At 54.8% G+C, this 24990-nt stretch overlaps 1 protein-coding gene across 1 annotated transcript in view; it reads left to right on the top strand.

The window, feature by feature from the left end:
• RTN4RL1 (reticulon 4 receptor like 1) overlaps positions 1–24990 on the top strand; it is a 65787-nt gene continuing 40797 nt past the window's right edge. Inside the window, exon 1 of the mRNA XM_027130618.1 lies at positions 1–457. Coding sequence (XP_026986419.1) covers positions 445–457 — 13 coding nt within the window. The 5' untranslated portion in view covers positions 1–444. The remainder of the gene's footprint in view (positions 458–24990) is intronic.

Below are 24990 nucleotides of genomic sequence, written 5' to 3'. Positions count from 1 at the left end.
TTCTGCAAACGCGCGCCGGGCGCTTTCCCCGGAGCTTGGCGGTGCGTGCGAGCGCCCTTTTGCAGCAACCGCGGCGGCGGCTGCGGCCCGAGGGGGCGGAAAGGAGGGGGCCGCGGCGGGGCGGCCGGGGGGCGGCGTCCCCCCTCAAAACCGCCTGCAAAGTGCTCTGGGCTGCAGAAGCAGGCCGCCAGCTCCGCGGAGCAAGCAGCTCGCCCCGGGGTTGCCGGGCAGCGCCACGGTTGCCGGTGTGCGCCGGTGCCCTCGGCGCGGGGCTCGGGCTCACCATGCACCTGCGGGGCCGGGCCGCCGGGCACAAGCGGATCCCCGGCTTGCCCCCGCCTCGACGCGCTCGGATTAGCTGCAGCCAGCGCCCAAGGATTTGAATCCGGACCCTGGGAGAGAGCGCGCCTAGGCCGACCTCCGAGTGGCGGCCCCGCGGACAACATGCTTCGCAAAGGTGAGTTGGAGCCGCAGGGGCAAGTTGGAGTTGGATACGCACGGGGCAGAGCCGCGAGCCTGGGAGCCGCCCGAGAGCTGCCAGGCGCCGGGGCTCCGGGCCCGGGAAGCAGCTCTGGGCAGTCTGGCGGGCTTTGCGGGGACGCAACCGCCGAGGAAGTACTGCTGGAGGAGCTCAGCCCCTGACTGGGGCCAGTAGCGAGACACGGGATTTGCTCCCTGGATCAAGCGGCCAGGCCTAGGGTTCTGGCTCGGCGAGGTCATTTCGAGACCACAGTGAGCTGCCCCTGATGGAAGGGGCGCCGGCCTCCTGGGACCTTAGCTTTGCCAGTATAAAGTTTTGACTTGCAGGCTCCATCCCCTGCGCGGGCACACGCCGCCAGCTTCTGCCGCTTTGGCGGGGCCGGGTCCAACCTGCGCTCCGGTGCAGCTGGCGGTCAGTCACCGCGCGGCCCGGCCGCTCACTCACTGCGCGTCCTGGTTCCCAGGTGGGGCCCGGACTCGGGCACCTTCCCTGTAGCCCCGCTTTGGTGGTCCTCAGCAGCGGGCTCTGGACACCCAGCGGCCGAGGGTTGGTGGCTAGCCCCTGCTGATCGGTTCCTCAAACTTTCCTTCTGCCTGGAGCGGAGGGATGCGAAGGCGGAGGCCGTGCCGGGAGCGAGCGCGGCCGGAGCCAGGGTCAACTTAAGAGACCGCGACCACCTCACGACGAGCCTTGGGCTTGTCGAGCTCATAGCTGAGCGCTGCAAAGTTGGCGCGGGCGCTGGGGAAGTCCCGCCGCGCCCCCACGTGGCTGCCGCGCCGGGAGCTGTCCCCAGGGCCCAGGGAGGGCAGGTGACCACGCCGTGAGCCCGCGAGCTCCGCCAACCGCCGCCCGGGCCTCTGCGTCTACCTCTCTCCCTTCCCAGGTCCGGGTGGGCTGCGGTGCCCCGTCGGGACCCCCTCGTCCCTGGCCCGGGCCGAGCGGCTGACGAGCCGCCGGCGCCTACGGCTGGCTGCCCGGGCCCTGCGGGAGCCTGCTGAGGCGGGTGCTCAGGTAGCGGAGGGGCCTGATCCCTGCGCTCCGCGCTCCAGCCTTAATCCGCCCCTGTTTCCATGGCAACAGACCGAGGTGTCGTAAGCACAGGATTCTGACCTCACAGTAGGATGGGGAAGGAGAAAATGGGCGGGGGGAGGTGGCGGAGGAGGGGGAAGCAAAGCCCGGAGATGGGCAGGGAGGAGCAGATGTGGGGGTGATGGAAGAGACCCCATAAGCAGGTCGGACAGGTAGGTGAAGAAACCACGCCTGCGCTGGAAGCAGTAAAGGCGGTGTGGTGGTCCCGGCTGTCTCAGTCCGACCCAGGAGCCTCGGTTGCCCCACCGTGTCAATATCCACAAACTTGTGTGTGACTTGTGCCCTCCACGTGGGTCGGTGCAGTGCAGGGGGGAAACGCTGACTGCCCTTCACTGTGGGTGGGAAAAGTCTCTGCGGCTGGTTGGAGAAACCACTTCACGGATACACCCCAGTTCCTTTTCCTAGCAGAAAGGGACTAAAAGCCTTTTCAGCAACCAGCGGTGTTGGCCAGAGTGTGTCTGCACAGAGAGGATGCTTTTTTACACAGCTGAGCGCAGGCCGAGGTCTGGGCAGCCTGGGCCAGGAGCGTGCAAACTTGCCCCAGTGGGGAAGGCTTCCCAGGCAGTTTTAAAGGCCGCCATGTCTGGTCTGCAGGTCTGTGATGGAGATAACAGAGAGGAACTGACATCTCATCTCCCTTTTGGTCTTTTGTCTTTTGGCAGTTTACAGTTAAAAACGAGCCATGGAGCAGCCCACGCACTTTATTTATATGGTTTAAGTGCCCAGGGAGGCTGGAGCAGCCTCCAGGAGGCTTTTTCTCACATCCTTGCTAGCCAGAGGCCCAGCTTGGGATGAGTCCAATGCATTCTGGGGGCCGCTTCCCTCTGGGGGAGGCTCTTTACCTTGCCCAAGAGGTGGCCACTGGAGGCTTGGCAGTCACGTGTGTTTGCCACTTGGGCTATTTTTCCCTTCCTGCACAGCTTCATTGGCAGGAGAGGTTCTACCAACCAAAGAGGCTTCCATCTGGATTGGCCTGAGGGAAGCAGAGCAGAGAAGTCCTTTGCTGGGCTGGGCTGGGCTGGGCTCCAGCGGCCTGGAGCCTGCTGCTGGGACATGGTGTGGGCAAAGGACTTTTATTTGGGTCCTTTCCTGGGCAATTTTCTCCCTTGGCCCCTGATCCTGGTCCCCAGGACTGGTCTCTTTTGCGCATACTGGCGCACACACACACACACACACACACACACACACACACACACGCACACAGGCCACTCAGATTCTCTGTGTGGATTCTAGGTGTGTGCCCAGAGACAAAGATATGACTGGGGCTGGTGCCAAGAGAGGTGGCCCTTGAAGTTTCTGCTTCTCAAATCGTTCCCAAAGGCTCCCGGCAAAAATGTCATAGCCTGGATTCAGACAGTTGTTGCAGTTTCCCTGCCTAACAGATGCAGAACCCTGTGTGGGGTCCTGGCTCTGAGGAAGTTTCATAGCTTAATTATGATTTGGAAAAGGGTTTGAAAGATGAAGAAAGAGTAGCCCTCCCTAGTTCCTGGGAGAAGAGGGGACCACGAGCCCTACCCATCCTGCAAAGAAACCCCAGAGGAGGAAGAAGGTGAGAGTAGGGGTTGGACCACAAGGGTCGTCCCTCTGATTGCCGGTTGTCCTATTGCAGTTAACATGGCGCTGACCCCAGGCAGGACGTTTTAGGAACTGGGGGTGCCCTACCTCTGTGAACCAGAATAGCCCTGCTGCTGACAGCGCTGGTAGCTTTAGGCTTCAGGCTTTAGGCCTGCTGGCTTTTCCATCTCCTGGCCTACCCCAGAAGAACCAGGGATATAAAAAGCAAATCTCTGGTCAGAGATGAGAGATGGTCAGGGCAAGCGAGGCCCCGAGCCACCCAGCACCGTCCAGGAAGGAAGGGCAGCCTGCTGGGGGTTTTGCTTTGCAAGAAGCGGCCTGCTTAAGGTCAGGATCTATGGTTTTCATTTTTAGAGCTATAAAAACAGAATGCAAATCAACAGCCTCTGGGCACATACAGAACCTTAAAGTTTTTGTCTTGTTAAGCAGGGAAATAGAGTGCCAAGTAGGTTTTGTTAAGTGGCAGTCTAATTAATAATTTAAAATCTTGTAGCTGTCTTTCGTTAGAATTTATCTGTACATCAACCACAAAATCAGTCAAACACACTCATTTATATAAGTTAATGCCATCCCTGCATAATTCAGCAAGAGCTAGATGAAGGCCTGCAACCTGGTAAGATGCATTTTGTTCTTTTGGTTTCCATAGCCTGATGGGCTGGCCTAGTGGCTAGACTGGGTCTCCTTTGTGGGGAGAAGGGAAGCGTAGAGGGGCCATGGGGTTGTCAGATGCTTGGTTGATTTGAATCCAGAGGTTCCCTAGGGAATCAGAGGGTCTCCATGTGGCCAGGTGTAAGCAGGCTCCTCTTGGAGCTATTAGTGACATGGCCCTCCTTAGCCCCAATGGAGAAGGGAAGTGGAGAGCGTTCCACGGACAGCCAAGACACTCTCCGTTCTGCTAGAGAAAGTATAGAGGGGAAATACAAGAGCCCTGTCTAGAGGGCTGAGATATGAGGCTTTTTAGCCCGAATCCAGGTACAGAAGCGGGATTTCGGTCTTCCCAGCCCAATTCTGTCCCGTTCACGTAATGCAGCCTAGTGAAACCAATGACACCAAGACAGTTTCCTGATTTAGGAGCTTCCGGACTTCTTGCCTCAAAGCTCCTGGTCCTTATGCCAGCAAAGAGAAGCCAATAGGAAGAATTTTAGGGGAGCACCAGGTCACCTCAATAGAGAGGAGAGGCAGAGTGAGTTGCTAAATAAAGTCCATGCGTGCATTTTCTCACCAGAATCCAGAATAAAAGCAAGGAAAGCAGTGCAATGCTCCCCTTTTGTGAGCTCACACAATGTGGAAAATGTGTTTTGGTTCCGTCTCTGTCATGCCAACACAGGGCCAACTCCTCACTGCAATTTCCAGGTCCATTTTCTACAGAGGAACTGTTCAGCGCCCAAACTCCCAGCGTGGACATACTGGCTCCTTTACTGCAGGAATGAGCCTGAGTTTCTGGTCTCAGATTCAGGCTACCAACCCCGACCCCCCTGGAGGGTTAAACAGCTCCGTTTTAGGAGACCAGGTGGATAAAACAGTGCAAACAGTGGACTTGATGCCAGGAGAGGTTCTCGGCCAAGTTTGAAAAGAGGAAGTCTCATTAGGAAAAGGAAAAGACGGAGAAAAGGGTAGGTGTTTGCCCCCGACCTGTGGCAGAGTTGGGACCGAGGAGGGTGAATGGGACCTTGTGGGAGGTGAATCCAACTCCAAGCTTTGGAGTCAGGGCCTGAGAAAGGACAGAGCAGAAGCTCACTCTCTGGAGATGAGAAGGAGGGGGCAGGCATCATGAAGGATGTCAAGAACGGATCTGTTTGGTACCATCTGCAGTGAAGTGGTGGTTAAGGTTAAAGCAGAGAGGAGATGACAGGGAGGGAACAGATGGCCGAGGAAGCAAAATAACTGGCGAAACGGGAACAGAGCCTCCAGGGACAGCAGAAGGCAGGACCTCCGTGCAGAGTGCTGGAAGCAGCCCTTTCCTCGGGGTGCGCTGACCAGGCCACCCTGGGTAGAAGTGAGTCCGAGAGACGAGTGAGGCAGGCACCCCAGGGTGAGGGCTTCCTCAAGGCTTGGGAGAAGACCTAGGGAGACATCAACTCCCAGGCAAGGGGGCCCAGGAGCAGGGACCTTTGGATGTCGTTGAACTGGGGAGAAGAGGCACGGCTGATTTGGTGTCCATTACTAGAGCAGGGGGAGGGCATGCGGGTCTCAGAGCATACTTGGCCAAGCCTGCTGGGAGGAGGGATGGATGCGAGCTGGAAGTGGGCGTCAGGGAATGGACTGTTCTTCCCAGCCTGCCTTGAATCCGACTGCGCCAATCTCTGTCCGCATGCTGACAATAGCTGCTTATAAGTAGTGATGGGCCAAGCTGAGTGGACTTCATGCCTCACTTCATGCAATCTCCACAATCACCCATCAAGATCAGCGTGTGCTTGTCCCTGCTATCAAGATAAGGGAACCGAGGCACAGACAAATGAACTCCCTTGCCCTGGGTCACCCAGCTGGTACACTGAGTCAGGATACGATCCCAGGTTTTTCTGCCACCACGCTCTTTTCCGTGCTCTCTTAACCTTTAAGCTCCCCTGCCTCACATGCCCATCTGCCTTGATTTAAATGACATTTGTTTTGCGAGGTGCCGGGCACTGCTGAATCACTTGTGCCTCGTTACAGAGTTCCCTGGTAGTTCCCATGCACTCCCCTTCTGGTGTTCATCCAGGAACATCTCTGGCTGGGACTTGGGGCTCCTGATACCCTGAACCCCTCTCTCATGTGCCCTGTCCACCTCCACACACACACTTTCTGTCTGGGGAGACACACCCCTCCCCTACTGTCTCCTGCTCTGGATTCTTCATTGCAGACGAGGATGAGACAGTGGGCCAGCACAAACCTGCCTGCTTTCATGCCCTTAAGAAAGGTGGAGCCATGGTTTATCTGGGGGCTGGGACTTCTCCATAGGTTGCCCTCCGTGGGTCCCCTTCCAGGCTGTCCTGGTGGACTGGCTAACAGAGCCACACCCCAAACTGGTCGGTGACTAGGGAGCAACAGCCTCTGGTGGTGGCAGTTAGGCTGGATGAGGGAGGTCCCTCCACCTGCACCTACCCCTCCTCCTTTGGAATGTTCCTTCACTCCTGAGGGCGCTCCCATGGCCCAGCCCTACCCTGTCAGCTGGGTGGTAATTGCAGAACTCAGAGCTGTCCTCCACAAGGGATTTCTCCTGCCCCCTTCCGGCCGCGGTTGCGTACCTGAGAGACCCATCCTTCCTGCAGTTTGGAAAAGGAAAAAAAAAAGGCAGAGTCTAGCCGATCTCGCGGTGTAGAAGAGCAGATTCCCCCCTTGGAGCGAGGAGTGCCTCTCCTTCTCGGTGTGGGTGGGGCGGGGTGTCAGATCTAACAGATTCAGCGGGGTGCTTCCGAACCTGTGATTACTGTCTAATCAGTCAGTGAACTTGGGATCCGAAACTGCAAACAGCCCCTGCCAGCCCCTGCTATGTGATTCAGAAGAGGTGCTGTGGAGGCCTCCGTGCGGACACAGCAAGAGGGTTGGCACAATAGTCTGTGTGTGTGTGCAGAAACACACCTGGTGAGCGTGCAGCAGGCTCCGGGAGTGCACGCCAGAGGTCTGCTGTGGCAAAGCTGAGCATCCCGAAAGCTCAGCTGTGGGCTGGGGCGCTTAGGTCGGCACTCCCACCCCGGGGCCCCTGGCATGATGTTGGAGTGGGCAGGCCGGCGCTCTGCATGCCACGTGTCGGGAACAAAGCTCAAATGGGTATATGGCTCACCCGCCCACGCAGGGGTGGGTGGGCACGACTCATCACATGTCTGCCAGGGGACACACCACCGCAGCCCTCGGAGCCGAGGCCTCTTGGTAGCGTCCTGGGCTGGTTCCAGGGGACGGTGGCACTGTGGCCGGGGTGGATCTGCAGGAAATGGAGCAAAAAAATTCTTCCCCAAGTCAGGAGAAGGGCTGAGTTACCAGCTCTCAGCCCACAGAGGTGGCATGAGAGTTACTTCTGCCTCTAAAATTGTCCTAGCAGAGTTCGCCATGTCTCTCTCTGGGCACCTGAGCCAACACATCGGGAAGGGGGCTTTTATAGAGAGATTCATGAGGCCCTGGGGGAAAACCGGCATTCTTCTTACCGTGATTTATTTATAGGGCGACTGGATGACGGGGAATGGAGACTAAGGTGCCTCCATTAGTGAGAAGCGCGCAAGGCTTCCTGCATTTGACATTTCATGGGGCGACTCCTACCAGGGAGCTGCTTTTTCTTTTAGAAGGTTTTACCTTTAATGTTCTATTCATGGGCTTGTCTGAGCAGGCTGGGAGGAGGAAGGAGCAGGCGGTACGGTGGGCTTCGGAGGAGGCGGGCCCGGGTAGGTCACGCAGTGGCCAGCGTGGGGCAGCCCGGGCAGGCTGGGCGGAGGGCGAGGGCTGTAGCACGCCGGCCACCTCCTCAGCCTGTGCTGCAGGCAGCACGTCTCACGGTGTTTACCCTCCTGTCTGTCTCTGTCTTCACCGGCCGCCAGGCTCTGCCTGTAGCAGCAGCTCTGTGCGACCCTGGCTTTGGCCTGGCTAAGACCCTTTTCTTCCTGGGGACCCTGGGGCTCTGGAAAGGACCCCAAAATTGGAGTCCCAGGGCTGGGTTTGGTTCCGTCTCTGTGGCTGACTCACTAGGACCCTGGACACTGGGCCTCAGTTTCCCCATCTGTAATACGACTGGATTGACGGTTTGATAAATGTTTTTCGGCAGTAGAAGAGTTTCTTCAAATCATGTCTAGTGTTAGAGCCCAGAATACAGAGCAGGTAGCGCAGGTGGCCCTGGTCAGAGCTGGCTTGAGGGACCCCCTCCTCTGGCCTTACTGCTACCCTAGCAGCTCCTCCAGTTTGGGGGCTGGGGTCCGCCGCCAGCAGTGCCGGCAGGAAGGCCACCGGCTGTGTCGCGTGCTGACGTAGAGGACACCGCACTGCCCACGGGCCTGGGTTTGAGCTCTGTCTCGTGCAGCAGGGCTTGGACCCCTGGTGACCACTTAGCTGGGAGAAGCTGTCCACACTTGGAGTCTGCTTGCCCTCACCTCCCTCTCACCCCTCAAGGAGGACACATCAGCCGTCACTCCACTGTCACCACTCTGGCTTGACGCTGACCCTACCAGACATTTTCCTTGTCTCACCTGACGTGGTGGCCTTTGACGCCGTCGGCCATAGTTTCCCTTGGCTTCCCCGATGGCCGCCCCCCTGGTCTTTCTCCTGCCTCTGCGGCTGCTCCTTCTTAGCCAGCTTCGCTACCTCCTGCCATCCTTCATTGTGGTGCCTCCCAGGCATTGCTCTGGGGGTGTCAGCTCAGCTCTGGGGGTGTCAGCTCGTCCACGGCTGTAGCGCCCATTTACTGACCCCCCCCCCACAACATCCCATCTCCAGATGAGATGTTGCTTCTGACGTCCGGAGCCATCCAGCCAGCTGACCCCTCCCCCAGATGTCTCCACTGGCAGCCACACAGGCCCCTCAAACCCAGTGTGTGTGAAACAATGCTCTTACTTCTACTCTGAGCTCTGAGCAAGCTCGCTCTTTCCCCATTTCTCCCATTTCAGCATTTGGCAGTACGATCCCTGCAGGTACCGTCAGCCTGAGAATTGGACCCACGAACGTCCCCCCTCACTCCACCCCTCCCCATTAGTCTGAGATGTGCTGCCTGTCCTCCCTCAGCATCCTTCGTGCACTTCTTCTCCCTACCTCCACCCTAGCCTCGGCCACCATCCTCTCCCCAATCACACCAGCAGCCTCCCTGCCTCTACTCTTGCCTTCACCCAATCCAGCCTTTACGTGGTGGCCAGATTCTACAATGCGGTGGGATCTTGTCCCTCCTTGTTTAAAAGACTTCAGTGATTCCTTTTCCTTCCGGGGATAGTCCAGACTTCCCAGCCTGGCCGTCAAGTCCTCCTCTCTTGCCCCACCTGCAGCCCCACCCTCTCCTCTCCCCACTCCCCACTTTGAACTCTGAGGTCCAGCTCTAATGAACTTCTTTCAGTCCCTCGACTGAACTGTGCTCTCTGTCTGTCTCTAAGGATTTGCGACAAGCAGCTCCTGCTGCCTAGAACACTCTTCACTGCTCTCTTCCCTTTCACGCTCATCCTTCAGGACTCAGCTTACACATCACTTCTCTGGGAAACCTTCCTGCACCCCCTGGATTGGGGAGCCAACCTCCATGTCCCACCATATCCTGTACTTCCGGTCACAGTACTCTATTTCTTTTTTTAAATTTATTTTTGGCTGCATTGGGTCTTCATTGCTGCACGTGGGCTTTCTCTAGTTGCGACGAGTGGGGGCTACTCTTCGTGTGGTGCAGGGGCTTCTCATTGCATGGGCTTCTCATTGCGGTGGCTTCTCGTTGCGGAGCACGGGCTCCAGGGTGTGCGGGCTTCAGTAGTTGTGGCACGCAGGCTCAGTAGTTGTGGCTCGTGGGCTCTAGAGCGCAGGCTCAGTAGTTGTGGCGCACGGGCTTAGTTGCTTTGCGGCATGTGGGATCTTCCCAGACCAGGGCTCAAACCCGTGTCCCCTGCACTGGCAGGCAGATTCTTAACCACTGCGCCACCAGGGAGGTCCCACTCAATCTATTTTATTGCAATTACCTTTATGTTATCTGCCTTCCCCGCTGTATGGCAAGTTCCTTGAGGAGGCAGCTTACTCTCTACCCCGCCGCCCCTTCAGATCTGCTCTCCACCCTTCTCCAACCTGCTCTCTGTCCTGGGAGCTTGGTCTGTGGAACTTCAGCAATGAGCTCCCATGCCCTCTTGCTTCCAGCTGGGTTCAACCAATGGTGGGTCGCCATGGGCTCTCTGTGTCCCTCCACCATAGGTCACCCAAAGGTTCTCCCAGAAGTATAGCCTGAGACAAAGATTCAAATGCACATCTTTATTTGGGAGAGATCCTAGGAGATGAGTGGGAAAATGAGACAGAGAAGGGAAGAAGCCAATAACAGGTGTGTTATCATGGGCAACCAGAACTTAATCTCACTGGGGAACTTCAGATACAGTCTAGAACATGCACCTCAAAGTTCTCTCACTCCAAGGGGAGGGAGCTGGGGTATTTATACACAACTCCCATCCCTCACTGGCTAAGTGTACAGTTCCCCTGGAGAAAGCAAAGACAGCTTCCCTGCTAGACGAGGCCCTCAGGCAAAGGAATGCGGGTTCTGACAGTTGGAAGTCAGTCTGGTATATGTGAAAGGGTCAAAGCCCTCACAGCAGCTCTTTCTCCAGGCTCAGTAAGAGCTCCCTCTCCTCACTCAGCTCTGTGGGGAGGGGGCCTTAAAAGACATTATCTCTTAGGGTTTCCTTACCCACTCTTCTCATCTTTATTATGTACTCATCAAATTACTCGATCTGACAGTGCTCTGTTTTTCTTACCAGGACCCGACTAATACAGCGTCCTGCACAAAATAAAATGTGGCACAAGTGTGACACTGGGTAAAGAGTACTGAATCAATAACTAATGTCGTGTCTTTATGAGCTGACTGCCAATGTTGACTGAATGTTGATTACATGTTAATTGGAACACAAGGAACCTGGTACCCAAACCTAACTTTTAAATTGCTCTGCAACTGTAAGAAAAATTAAATCACGATAACCTAGGGCTTAAAAAAAAAAGATAAGAAAAAAAGAAACTTCGTATCAGGAACCGGGAGGAAACAGATTTTTTTTTTTTAAGTGAGGAGTATGGAGAAAGGTATCTCATGGTTTTCCCTGTACAATGCCTCATTAAGAGCAGAAAAGGCAGGTTGTATTAGTCCCAAGTTACAGATGAGAACACTGAGGCGCAGAGGGGCTACAGAGCTCATCTAGGGCCCAGGGCTGTTGCTGCCTCACCCCAGCCCTGTTCCATTCCTCTGTAGGCAGAGAAAGCTAACAGGCACAGAAAGACTGGGCAACTGGGCCACAGAGGACGTCCAGCAGGGCAGGAGCTATGTCGGGGAAAGAAACAGCACTCTCACTCAGAAAAGTTTAGGGCTGTACTTGGCAGGTTTTTATGGAACAAAATTTGCACCATTGATTCCGTGGCAAATGAAAACCTCTCGTGGACATTCTGGGCTTCAGAGATCTGAAATGTTTAAATGAGGCAAAGCTGAGCTCAGGTGGTGCCTGGGGTGAGAAAACTCGGCCTCTTTTGCCTTCTCTCCCATCTGTGGAAATGCCTTTTACTTTGAACTACTTCCTCTCCTTGCAGGGAGGATGTTGCCCAAGCTTGCGGTTGATACAGCATCTCTGAGCAGGGGAGAGAGGCGGGGACAGTTCACAGGGCCACGCTCAGGAGAACGCACCACCCGAAGGGGGAACTTTACCACCAAATCATGGGGCGGCAATTGGCCCTGAGGCTGCCTCAAGGTAGCAGTGGTATCGTCTTCCTGTGATTGGCCCACTGCCCCTGGTGGACTGGTATTTCTGCCTTCAGTGAACAAATGTGATGGCAGGGATTCAAGGTAGCTCATTGGAAATGGCGGGTTATTGCAAAGAGATGCATGACCTGGACTCCAGAAGCCTCCAGGAGAGGGGCTAGCTCTAGAAAGTAGCAACCTCTCTGTGGTCTCTCTCATGGCCTCTCCTTCCACCTAAGACAGCTACTCCTGCCCCTGCCCCACTGTCTGCACCCATGACTTTTCACCTCACACAAGGGCCAATATAGCCACCCAGGGCTGCTTACTCTTTTTTTTTTTTTTTTTTTGCGGTACGCGGGCCTCTCACTGTTGTGGCCTCTCCCGTTGAGGAGCACAGGCTCCGGATGCACAGGCTCAGCGGCCATGGCTCACGGGCCCAGGCGCCCCGTGGCATGTGGGATCTTCCCAGACGGGGGCATGAACCCGTGTCCCCTGAATCGGCAGGCGGACTCTCAACCACTGCACCACCAGGGAAGCCTCTCCTTGGCTCTTAATGTGGTCCAGGCTGTAACCCTAGTACAAGATCAGAGATCAGTTCCATAAGCCCTTGCCTTTTACTCCTAAGCACAAAACATAGAACTTAGTTTTGTGTAAGGTCTTGCTTTTTTTCACCTGCTGCCTCATTTCTACAGCAGCCTTCTCTCCCTAGAGTAACATTTTTGAACTTTGCAAATAATGCATACACGTGGCAGAAAACATTGGAAAACCACAGGTTGGCAAAAAGAAGAAAATCACTATAATCCCACAAGTCGAAGAGTGGGAACCCTCATCCCTCCCAGGGCATATGGTGCATCCTTCCTTCTAACCTTCTTTCCTACATTCATGCAAACGTGCCCTTGTTGCATTAACAGTAGATCTCAAACGCCTTTCTAGGGTGGTCATTCGAAACCTGTTTGAATGACCGCAGAATGTCCCTCATCTGACTGCCCATCCTCTGGGTTGTGCGTGGAGACGGTTTCCCTCTTTTTTATGCCACAGCCCACACCTGTGCACATGCCTCGGCCCATGTGCTGTGTGGGCTTCTGGGCAGGGGAAGTCCTTCATAAGGTCTTCGTAAGGAAGCCAGTGTGAGAGGTCAGTGATGCCCCTTAGGTAGGTGAGCTTGACACTACCCCAAGTAGCAGACAGCAGGATGCAAAGCCTTCTGGTTATTTGAGGAGGAGGAGGGTGTGTGGGGGGCTGGGGGGCGGAGACATGGTCTAGGTCTCCAGCGAAGCGGCCTGTGAGCACACCAGAGGGGGAAGATGTACAGAGGCATTAGCTTCCCTTGGAATCAGAGTGGCTTGTGGCACCAGAAACTCCTGAGGATGGAGCATGAGGAAGACCACGGGCCTGGCCTCTGATCTGGACCAGGGGATTTGGGTGAATTTGACAGATTTGCAGACTCTTTGGTGCTAGAAGAGACCTTATAACTCAGCGGAGGAAACCAATGCCCAGAGAGCCGTGGTAGGTTGCCCAGCATCACACAGCATCGGGTTGGTGTGTTCCATACGATGTCCAAAGCATACTGGCTGATAAGATTGGTAACGTGCCCCTTATTTGTCCAGGACCCCCATCGCCAGCCTCTCCCTGTACCTCTACTCCGGTGGAGCCCTCATTGGTGGCCTCTGCGGCTGTGCTAGTGGCTGTCCCTGCTCAGTGGAGGCTTTCTCCCACAAGAGGAGAGGGTCTGGTAGGGAGATCTCATTCCAGGGGTCAGTGGCTGAGCCCTTCACCTCCAAGTGGGGATCTGGCCAGACCCAGATTCAAGTCCTGGGAATGACCTTATTTCTCTGAACTTGATTTACTCCATCTGTAAAATGGGGCCACCAAGAGCACCTGTCTTGTAGGGTTGTGAAGCTTAAATGAGGTGATGCTGATGACGTTCTTGGCACTTTACCGTGACCCAGAATAGGAGTTCAACCAATGCGGCCTCAGTATTAGTAGCATGAGTGGTCACTTCCTGTGCTGTCCTTCCTGTGGGCCAGATCTGAGTGCCCTTTGAAACTTTGCCTCTCTGTGTCCAGGGCTGAGTCCGTGTGAGTGGACAAAATGACATAGGCCAGCCCTGGACAGGGGGAGGAGTCTCGGGACCAACAGGGATGGGTCACCTTTTTTGGGGAGCACTGGCTCTGTCCTGAACTCCCTGCCCCCTCTGCCTACAGTCAAGGAGAAGTTCCGTAAGGCAGTGCGGGGCTGGGGGGCGGGGGAGTTGGAAAGCATTCCCAAATGGTTTTCACTGGTTCAGGAAAGTAAGAAGAGGTTGAAAGCCTCCCCAGAAAACTGGGACATCATCCACCCACCACTGGCCCACAGCCCTGTCTTCTCCTCAGCTGCCTCTTCCTTCCCTCCAAAAACAGGGTCTCCCTGATCAGAAAGGAAAGCCTGGCCCCAGCCCAGTAACTCTGTCTCTTGGGCTGTGAAATGGACACTGCTTCTTGCCTGGTTCTCCTCAGACGTATTCCTGGTCTGCTCGGGTTTGCTTGCTGCCTCTGTATATAGAGATGAGTAGCTGAGAGCAAAGGCTGTGGAGCCAGATGGGCGGGAATCAGGGCCCTGCTCTGCCACTTCCCAGCTGCCTGACCTTGGGCAGATGCTTTTAATTCTTTGGGCCTCAGTCTTTTCATCTGAGAAGTGGGGCCAATGCCATCTGCCTCTTGGGGTTCTGAGAACTCATGACAAGGTGGGTGTAAAGCACCTTCCTGGCAGGTAGCAAGGCCTCAGTGAAATGCTGCTGCTGTTCTGTCTTCACCATCCTGATCTGTTATCCTACAGCCCTGTACCGAGGCCTACTGTGTGCCAGGCTCTGTGAGGTCTTCAAGTACCAAAACGAATACCATAGTCTGCTTCTCAGTGGCTTTGCCTCTTGGTCGTTTTCCTCATTGGAGATCCCTCTCTTTGTTTTTGTTTAGGGCCCCACCTTGCCCTGTGGCAGGATCCACAAGAAAAGAGGCTGGGCGTGTATACCTGCCTGCTGGGGAATCAGGCCTCAATGGGCCTTGGGACCCTGCAGGATGCCTTGGCATCTTTGCACCAAGCTGGTGATCTGCCCACTTTTCAACAGGCTGATACAGTCCTGGGGCGAGCAGGGTGTGTCTGGGGAGCTGGCAGTGCCCCTGGGCAAAGCCCTCAGAAGCCTGGGGCAAGAGCTGTCACCTCCCTCACAGAAGCTGGAATCGATTTCTCTCTCTCCACTCCCTTGGAAAGAGCAGCAACATGGGAAGGGGTGGGGGGCGGGTATATTATTGGTTATTGGTGGGTTTGCCCTGAGAGAGCAGGGAGCGGGGGAGAAACAGCTGGGGCTACGTGCCTGCCGGGGCCCAGCCCGAGCAGCCCCGGACGGGGACACAGATCCTTCCCTCCCACACCCTCTCCTCCACTGAGAAGGGGTCCGGCTCCTCCCTGTACCTGGGTACAGAGGCTCCCTGGTCGCAGGCTCTGTTCGCCTCTCGGCTGTCCAGCCCGCTGGGAACTGGCCAGGGCATTTTTTACTGACAAGCTAGCCACACTACAAACATCACAATCTCAACAGAATTAACAAGAAGAAAAAAAGGGAGACAGAGACAGAAAAGGGAGAGAAAACAGTCCTTGCACAAATGCCACTGCAGTGTCTGCCAGGACCTAAGATCTGGTACTATCTATTTTTTAATAATTGAGGGTAATAAATATGTATTTCTTTCTCCTCACCACCCCCCATCCTCTGCAGCTTGTCAGCTCCCTGCGTCTCTCCTCTGATCAGACCAAGTCTTCCCCAAGCAAAAAAAAAAAAAAAAAAAAAAAAAAAAATCCTTTAAGCAAAAAGGATTAAAGCCTTGAAAGTAGGTCTGCCTGAGCTAGGGACAGGAGGGGTGGGTGGGAGGTGGGCTGATCCCACAAGTCCCTGGTGGGGGCCTCAGGAGCAGAGGGCCATGCCGGCTCACTCCCTGCAGCCCATTGAGTTCCAGTCCCAGGCAGCCCAGGCAGCCCAGCCCAGCCCTCCACTGGTCCCTGAGGAGGGGTTAACCTGAGAACCAGGGTCCCCCAGTCCCCCACAGTATAAGACGTAAGAAAGAGGGCTTTGGTTTCAGTTCCAGCTTGGCTTTGCAACCAGGCTTTGTGCTTTAGGGACCTGTGTGAACTTAGAGCGAGCCCCTGAACCTCAGTTTCTCCATCTGTAAGATGGGAATATAAATAGTACCTAGCTCACAGAGGATGAAATAAGCCAAAGATAGCCCAGTGCCTAGCACATGGTAAATACAAAATAAAGGTATTATTTTAATCCAATTCTTCTCAGACACAGAGAGCAGTCTGTAATCTCCCCCATCCCATGGCCGTCCACAGTTCTCAAGGGCCTGCCAGGCATGCCGGTTTTTCATGCGTCATTCCCAACACCCCATGAAGAGGGGGTTGAGACCGAGGCTGGGTGGTATGATCAGGAGCCTGTCCTAAGGCTGGTGGATCAGTAGGTGATAGAACTGGAACTCAAAGTAGGACTTGCATCCTTTCCCCCACTTCTGATCTTGCCACCCTTTCCTCCACCCCATGGTGGCTTCCTGACAGGGCACCCAATAGCCCCAACTCTGGGTGCAGGAACCAAACCAGGAACCAACACAGGGAAGGTCTAACCTGGCCGGGAAGGGAGGGCCCGGCAGGGGCAGCTGTGGCTGCTGCTTGGCAGACCCGCCTTCCTCCCCCTGCAGCTGCCAGCCTTTGCAGTTCTGCTGAGGCAGCAACCACGCCTGGCCCAAGTGGGCCTCCCTCCCTCCAAGCTGGGCACATGCACACAGGGCTGGCTGCAGGTGGCAGGCTGTGGGCCCTTGCACCTACCCGGGCCCAGAGCCCCTGGCCGGCCCCAGTGCTCAGTGCTTGGCCACAGGGCCTCTAGGGCCCCCCTGCCCATTCCTGGGGACAGCCCTGCCTTGGCTGCTCTGGGCCCGAGGCAGGAGAGGAGACGCGCGGCCTTGAGGCCGGAGGGCAGGAAAAGCAGGGAGGGAGGTGGCTATTTATAGTCAGCTTTGCTTTTGTTCCTTTTCCAGCAACGCTCCTCTTGAAATAGGAGCAGGGCTGGAGGCTGCGGCTCTTCCCCAGACGCCTGTAGTCAGTGCGCATGCGTGTGTGCCTGTGTGCCTCTGTGTGTGTGTGTGTGTGTGTGTGTGTGTGTAGGGGGGACACACATGTATAGGGATGGGGTGGCAGTGGACACTTCAGTGCAGGTGTGTGCAGGGATGGGATGAGGGGATGGTCAGCTCTGTGGGTATGTACACCAACACGTATGGAGGTGGAGATGGGTGTTCTTTGTGAGTGAATATGTGTGTACTCGCATATACACATGCATGTATAGGGATGGGGCAGCTCTTTGTGTGTGTGTGTGTGTGCATGCGTGTGCGTGTGTGTGTTTATATTAGTGGGCACACACATGACCCACTAATATAAGGGGTGGGTCAGCCACTCCTTAGTTGCTGTGTGCATGTATGTGGGCATGTGTACACATATATATGTAAAGATGGGATTGCAGTGGGCTGGGCATGTGTGTGTGTACCTGCCCGTGTAGAATGTGATGTGAGCAGCCTTTTAGGGTGGGTCTATGTCCATGCAGCAGGATTGTTGGAGAGTAGTCACCCTGTGTGTGTGTGTGTGTCATAGTGTACATTCGAGTAGAGGGGTGGAAAGGGACGGCAGCTCTTATTGTGTGCACAGCCGACTATGCACTCCATGGGGGCATGGACCCTGTCTACCCAGCACTCTGTGTCCCCAGCACACCTCTTCCGAGCAGGGAACAGTAAATGGATGACTAGGAAGGAGTTGTGTGTGTGCCCGTGTAAAGGGACTCCAGGGTCCTAGCCGGCTGCAGAGGAGCGTGGCAAACCCGCCCATCCGGCAGGCATTTGAGAGCACTCCCGGAGTCCCCCTCGGTGCCCAGACTACTCGCGGTTCTCTCCACTTCTCCGAAGCCCGTCAGGCCGGTGGGCAGAGCGCGCCAGGGCGTTGGCGCGACACAGCCTTAGGTAGAAAAGTGCGACCTGATGCCGGGCGAGCCTGGTGAGGAAGCGCCCGGGCTCTGGGGGCGCTCCTGGGTGTCCAGTCTGGCCCCCGCGTCTCCTTCTCTGCCTCCGATTTCACATCTGTGCAATGGGAGAGTGGAGCCGGCTCAGGGCTGCTGCTGGGATCAGAGGCGGGAGGACTAGAGAAGATGCGGTTTAGCACAGCCCAGGCGCTCCGGCAGCGGCCGATCAGGCTCGGGCTCGGGGGTCTAATGGCAGGACGCACGCGGGCGAGGGAGCGGGTTTCCGAGCGCGGGGCCCCTCCCGGCCCTCTGGCCTAGGCGCCCGCGGGGTGGGAAGCGTTTCCCGGGCGGCCCACAGCTCCCGCGCCGCAGCAGAGCGGTAACCCAGATCTGTCAGCGCGGCCCAGCGGCTCCGTAGCAGAATCCCCGCCCCGGGAGGGGTCGGGCCAGGAGTACTCGGGTACCGGCCAGCCCCGGAGGCTCAGTGCGGGGCGCGGGGCCCGAACCCAGCCCCAACCTCCGGGCCCCGCCTCGCCGGCAGCTCCGGACGGATGCTACAGCCCTCCTGCCCCTCCCCCAAAGGCCAAACAAAACATAGTAAATATTTAATCCGGGCCAGGGAGCCGAGAGGCCTCCCCGCCCCCTCCGCAGCCGTCTGGCTCCTCCGCCAAACCCGTTCTCCTCGGTAATGAGGCAGGAGCAGCAGGGATCGATCGCGGCCCGGGCGGGGTGTGGCTGGGGGCCTGAGCGCTCGGGTGGCATCGCTCTTCGCCCCCCAACCCCCTCAGCGGCCCCAGACCCGGGAGGTCCGAGCCGACCGGGCGCCTGAGCTTGTCCAGGAAGGCCAGCGAGGAGGGTGCTGTCGCGCCCTTGCTTCCCCCCCGCACCCCCCCCGGCCCCCCATCCCCCCGTCTCAAGCCTGTGTGAGTTTGGGTCCCGGGGGAGGAGAAGGGGTGGAGGGGGTTCGGAGAGGAAGGAAACAGCCCGGGGGAAGGGGGCAGAGAGAGTGGGGAGACAGTCCAATCCCTGCGGGTGCCTGAGCTCCTGCCCCCAGGCTCCACCAAGGCCCGGTGGCCCAAAGCCTGCAGGGACCTTGGGTGAGGCCTGGGTGGGGCAGGGACAGCCAGGTGGCCAGTTAGGAGAGGCTGGTGAGATATTTCTGTGGTGCTGTACTCCTGGGCATTGCCTGGGAGGATACCTAGAGGCGTGATGACATCCTTGCTGCTCATTCATTCATGCAGCAGTTCATTATTGAGCACCTACTATACGCTAGTCATAGGCTGCCAGGAAGGGGACACCCAGGTTGGGAGCCTGCAGAGAGATTACGTTCCAAAGGAGGAAACAGTTAATGAGTAAACACGTAAGGTGGCTTCAGATAGCGATTGAGTTTAGTGTAGAGAATAAACTGTAATGTGATATTGTGCTTGGCTGGGAGAGGACCAGCTTTAGCTGGGGTGGAGAGGGCGCTTATGACCAAGGGTCGGGCAAAAGCATCTCAGGCAGTTTACAGCAAGCGCAAAGGCCCAGAGGCAGAGATTGGTGTTCTAGGACTGGAAAGAAGGCCGGGGAGGCTGGACTGTAGTGAGTGGGGGAGAAGCAGGCAGTGGCAGATCCCGTAGGAGCTTTTGTAGGCCATAGGAGGAGTTTGGATTTTATTCTAAGTGCAGCGCAAAGGCATTAGAGGTATTAAGCAAAGGAACGGAGTGATCTGATTTACATTTTAAAAAGCCTCAGGCTGCAGTATGGAGAATAGAAGGTAGGGAGTTAAGGGTGGAGGCTGAGAGGCCAGACTGGGGGGCGGGGGGTGCAGTGGCGCACAGGAGGGAGGCTGGTGTTCTGCCTGGTTTGGACAATGACTGTGACGTGGCCACTAAGGCCTGTACAGCTGGTAGGGCCCCCCAGCAGCTGGAACAGCCTGTTCCTGGGCTCTTGGCTGGCCGAGTCCCCGGGTTGTCCCCACCCTGTCTCTCTGACCCAGACTCCACAGAGGGCTGCCCAGGAAGTTTTTTTAAGGAGCATTAGAAAATGTTGACATGTTTCTTGAAACAATTTCAAATCTGATATCTCTGACAGATTGAGTTTGTAACCAGCTTTATGGTTTAAGCCTGCTGGGATTTCATCAAAGGTGTCTGCTGTTTACCCAGAACCATCGCATTGGAGAAAACGGCAAACAGACCTGCATTTCTATCTGATTTCACTTTTTCCCTTTTCTCCTGAATTTAAGTGCTTGTGAAAAGCAAGGCTGATAAGGCAAAGCAGTGAGGCTCAAACCCTGAGGAGGGGTCTCAGAAGGAGCAGAGCAGAGGTTTATAAATAGAGCTGAGGAAAGTTAGGGGTGGCTGGCCTCCGCTCTGGCAGGCTGAGAGACACTCCCGGCCAGCAGCTAGCTCTCCGCAGGGGGGCACAGAGAGGGTAAGGGGAGGTGGGGAGAGCTGCTGTCCACCCCCAGCCTGGCCAAGATTCCTAGGCCATCTCCTGGTGTCCGGTGTCTTTACCGGTTTCCAGATCATTTCAGACTCTGGCAACAATAAAAGACTAAACATCAGCTCCCACTTGGAAAGCAGCGGTGACCTAACCTCGGAGATGGGTTCAGTGAGACAGACCCAAGCTTTCCTGGGAAAAGCCCGAGCGAGGAAACAGATCAAAAGGCAAACGGGAGCCCTCTCACGGAAGTGCCAGGAAAGTCACCTTCCTCCCCTCTTCTGCCAGCGCACTTGGGACGAAGCCCCTTCTCCTACCAGGAGGTCTGCGCCAGGATGGGGCAGGGCCCAGGGACTCTCATCACAGCCTTAGTGCTCCCTCTGCCTCCCCAAGGATTCTACCTTAGTGTTATCACCACCTGCCTAATAGGGTCCGCCTGTTGACCCAGCAGATGTTTCAGCCTGATGGGGGAAATGCTGGCTCTGCAGCCTAGGAGGAGAAGATGTTCTGACAAATTTGGGTTAAATGTGCCTTGTTCAGTTGCTTGAGCAACAGCTAGTTAAGTGCATGGGTTGCTTGGCCGTACAGGCCATCTCTTACCAGTTGTACATGAGACCCACTTGAAGGTCAATCGATTTGAACCAGTTAGCAAGAGGATAAGGACTTGTGCATCCTGAACTGACTGTAGATCTTGCAGCAAGCCACTAAGAGGGCTGCTGCAGATACAGAGTGCCGGGCAGAACCAATGTGCTCTCTTGCCTGCTGGCACATGGTGCTTCCATCGATGGCAAGAGTCAGCCCCCTTGTCTCTGGGGTGAGCCTGCAAGGAGGAGAGCGAGGGAAGGCCAAGGTCTTGTCCTCCCAGAGCCAATTCTAGGCCCTCCTGCTGTGGAGGCTCCCCTCCCCCACCTTCCTTTCACAGACACACAGTGAAAGCTCAGAGGGCTGAGTTCCATCCCCGTGGGATCAGGGCATCATAACAGGCTTCCTGTGAGCAGGGAACCCACATACTCCAGTTATAGGACCTGCACCTGGGGCCTTAGGAATATTAGTTGCCATCTTCGGAGGGCTACATCGTCTCGTCTTTATAAGCCCCCTCTCCCCACCCCAAATAGGTATTATCCCCTTTCCTAGACAAGGACACTGAGGCTTGGAGGTGGGAAGCAGCTGGTCTGCTCGTGCTGCCCAAGTGATTTGAGCCCAGGCCTGGCTGCCTCTGGAAGCTAGGGCCTTTCCACCTGATTGCACTGCCTGCAGCCTTCTCATAGGTTAGGTAGGGGCAGGGGTTTCTTCGGAATTGTGGGCATAGGAGGAACAAGCTCACCAGCTGGCAGGAGAGGATGGAGTGGGCCCTTTGGCATTTTCTGGCCTGAGAACATCTGGGCAAATTCAGACTGTGGGAAGTGTTTGCCCTGCTTTTGTCCTAGGAGGGCTCAAGTGGGTGTCCTGTTGGGAGAGTTGGTGGGTCCATGGTAACAAAGTAGGCGTGGGCACGGGGGAACCCTGCTCTCTGCCTCCTGAGTCATCCCATCTCCAGCCCAGAATCCCTGGGCTCCTCTCTAAATATCCTCATAAAAGATGGAAGGAAGGCCACTCCATCCTCTCAAACTCTCACCCACCACTTTCCCCTCAATACCTTATCCTAGCACTCAGCGTCTGTGAATTCCATCCAAGCAGGCGCTTCTCAGAGGCAGTACAACCTGCTTTTACCCCAAAGATTGGGAAATGTGATCCACGAGTGGGACGAGGGAGAAGTAAGGTAGACTTTTCTGCAAAGAGTTTTTGATTCTGTGTCCCCGAGAATGGGCCGAGTCAAAGGAGTCATGGGGTCGGGGGTGGGAGCTGGGCAGGCTTTGCCGTTATTCCAGATCTGGTAGCTCACAACGGTTCATGGGAAATTGCCTCACCTCACAGCGGTTTCCTCTTGATAGCGTCGGTGATGGTGAATCCTTGGCCATTGAGGGTGGGAGTGACTTTTTTCGAAAAGGCCGAGAGTAATTTGAAGCTGTGTATTATGAATAAATGAATGAGAAATTTGCAGAATGTGATTTGTTTCGTTGTTGGAATTTTTTTTTTTTTTAGGTTGGAAACAAGCTGGCACTCAAGAATTGAGCCACTTTTCATACAAGAAAGTTCCAGAAGTGCTTTGAGTGATGGCAGTACCTTGAAACAGGGGTGTTGGGGGCGGGGGTGGGGTCTGAAGCTGACTACTTTGGCAGAAGGACAGAGGAAGGGAATTGATGCTTTGTGGGGCCACTACATGTGCAGACACTTATATACATTATCTCAACTGCCTGAAATCATTTTTGGAATAAGGCCAGTCTATAAAAAAAAATTCATCAATAATCCATTATCTTGCTTACTCTTCACAGTAATCCTATTAGAACAAGTTCTTAGCCCATTTCACAGGTGAGGAAACTAAGGCTCAAGGAAGTTAAATGACTTCCCAAGGCCACAGAGCTTGTAAGTGTCAGGGTCAGGATTCAAACCCGGGTCTGACTGACCCCAAACTCAAGGCTCATTCTTTTCTGGATGTGTAAGTTCTGGTGGACCCACCGCCCTCCTCCCCACAATAACACACAGATTTAGTTTCATTATGTCAAGGAGACGTCATTTGGGCTACATTCACCACTTAAAAAAGAAAGCAGGTCATAAAGGAGTCACGTGCTAGGCCGAAATGCTGACTGTGTGTGGTGGCAGACGTCATCAGCAGGCGTCAGGGGACGCGTGGGTGACAATGGCAAGGCATGAAGTATGGTGTTTATTAGGTACTGGCAAAGGCTTGGGAGTTCCAGATGCCAAGCGGTGATAAGTGGAGAGACTGCCTGTCTCAGCTCCAAGCGCTGAGCAGGCTCCCAGGTCGGTGCCTTTGAGTCAACCGGACCCTTGAACAGACTGACGCTGGGAGCTTTCCTGACCACTGGCGAGACAGGCCCCCTCTGTCTTGCTTTCTTCCTCCCCTTCTTCCTCTTCTTCTTATCACTGTACCAGTGATAACTCGTGCTGATGGAGCACTCCTTGTGTGCCAGTCATTGTGCTAAGCCTTACCATTAAACTTTAATCTTTCTGCACTTTTTTTTTTTTTTTTTGGCCACGCCATGCGGCTTGTGGGATCTTAGTTCCCCCACCAGGGATGCAACCCATGCCCACAGCGGTGAAAGCGCACAGTCCTAACTACTGGACCACCCAGGAATTCCCTCTCTGCACATTCTTAACCTCCATCTGGAGGGGGTCTGCATACTCTTAGCTCCAAATGGGGTCCTCAGCCACGCAAGTTGGCTCCTCTGAATCCAGAGAAGAACTCTTTCCCTACACGCAGTCCAGACCTTTCCTCTGACACGGCCACATGTCAGTCAGGAAACTGGGAGTTTGTGTGTGCAAAGGAGGGCAGGTTGAGGCCCGGGACACGCCATGTCCTCTCCTGGAGACACAGCTCCAACTGGACTTCTCAGACACAGTCAGTCACATCTATCTAAATATAGCAATTCCATTTCCAGGAATTTATTACGCATCCCCTTGCACCTGTGGTCAGAAATGCACATATAGGAGTGTGCATGTTATCACTGCTTGTAATAGCAGAAACGGGAAACAACCTAAATGTCCATCGGTAGGGGACAGACTAAGTAGATTACAACAGCCTCATACAGTGGGATTCTGTGCTCCAAGGAATGGGTGACTCTGTAGCACTGATACGGGCTAGATGCCAAGATGCATTGCTAAGTGAAAAAGCTGTGGTAATATACTGCACTACCATTTGGATTTTAAAAAGAAAGATATGCTTGTATGTGATAGAAATTTTCTGGAAAGACACAAAAGGAACTGTTAACAGTGGGATGCCTCTGAAGAAAGATACTAGGGACTGGAGGTCTGGGAGAGGAAAGGAGATTTATTTTTCATTGTATTCCTTTTTGTGTTTTTTGAAAAAAAGTTTTTTTTTTTTTTACTATGTGCATGCATTATCTTTTCGATTAAAAAGAAAGTGGGGGGCGGTTTAAAAACAAACAAATCCCAAGGTCTTTTCTGGTTTCTCAGGCTACTTTTTCTTCCCTGCCTGCAGCCAGGTCCTGCCGTCCTGACTCACAGGCCGCTTCTCAGCTCCATGCCCACCCCTCCCCAAGCATCCATTACCACCTCTCACAGGTACTTAAAACCTATCTCTTTGCCTTGAAATACAAATGCCTCTAATCTAGAGAGAAGGGTGAGCCTCATTGCAGTTAGAGAACAGACAGAATTCAGCTGGCTCTGAGTTGCTCAATAAATGTTTGCTGAATTGAATCTGTGACTCGGTTGGTTACACCCAGCAAGGTACTAATTGGCTAAGGTCAGACATCTAAATCCCACATGCGTCAGCTCTTTGAATCCAGAGAGGGACTCTTTCCCTGCATTCATTCCAAACCCTTGCTCCGATGTGACCCAGTGAGGGCTTTACGTGTACACCATCTCTTCTCCTGGAGACACAACTCAAGAGTGTCTTGAGGAAGCAGAACAATGGTGTGATCTATGGGAAGGTCCAGCTCTAGAAAGATTCTGAGTCAGAAGAGCATCTGTAGTGGGCCCCAAAAGCTCCATGGTGACTTTTTTTTTTTTAAGTATTAGCCGTTCGATTTTATTCCAAGAACTGTTTATTTTGGCTGTGCTGGGTCTTAGTTGCGGCACGCGGGATCTTCGTTGGGGCATGCAGACTCCTTAGTTGTGGCATGCATGCAGGATCTAGTCCCCTGACCAGGAATCAAACCTGGGCCCCCTGCATTGGGAGTGTGGAGTCTTAGCCACTGGACCACCAGGGAAGTCCCGCAAGAAGTTTTTAATAGAGACAGAAAAAATGGAGTCCTCTGCGACCATGGCAGTAACTCACCTGTTGTTGTATACGTTCATCCTGAGGCTGGAAGACAACCATGTAGCAGGCGTTTGTAGGAGAAATTAAAGCTTCAGTAGTTGGTTGTTTCAGTGGACTACAAGGTTTCTTTTTATTGTTTATGTTATACATAACATAAAATGTATCATTTTAAGCATTTTTCAAGGGTGCCGTTTTGTAACATTAAGTACCTTCACATTGGT

Source organism: Aethalodelphis obliquidens, unplaced genomic scaffold (genome assembly GCF_003676395.1).
Source record: "Aethalodelphis obliquidens isolate GAN/ISIS:26980383/991018 unplaced genomic scaffold, ASM367639v1 scaffold38, whole genome shotgun sequence".
Classification (NCBI taxonomy): Eukaryota; Metazoa; Chordata; class Mammalia; order Artiodactyla; family Delphinidae; genus Aethalodelphis; species Aethalodelphis obliquidens.
This window is presented reverse-complemented; position numbering and strand designations above follow the sequence as displayed.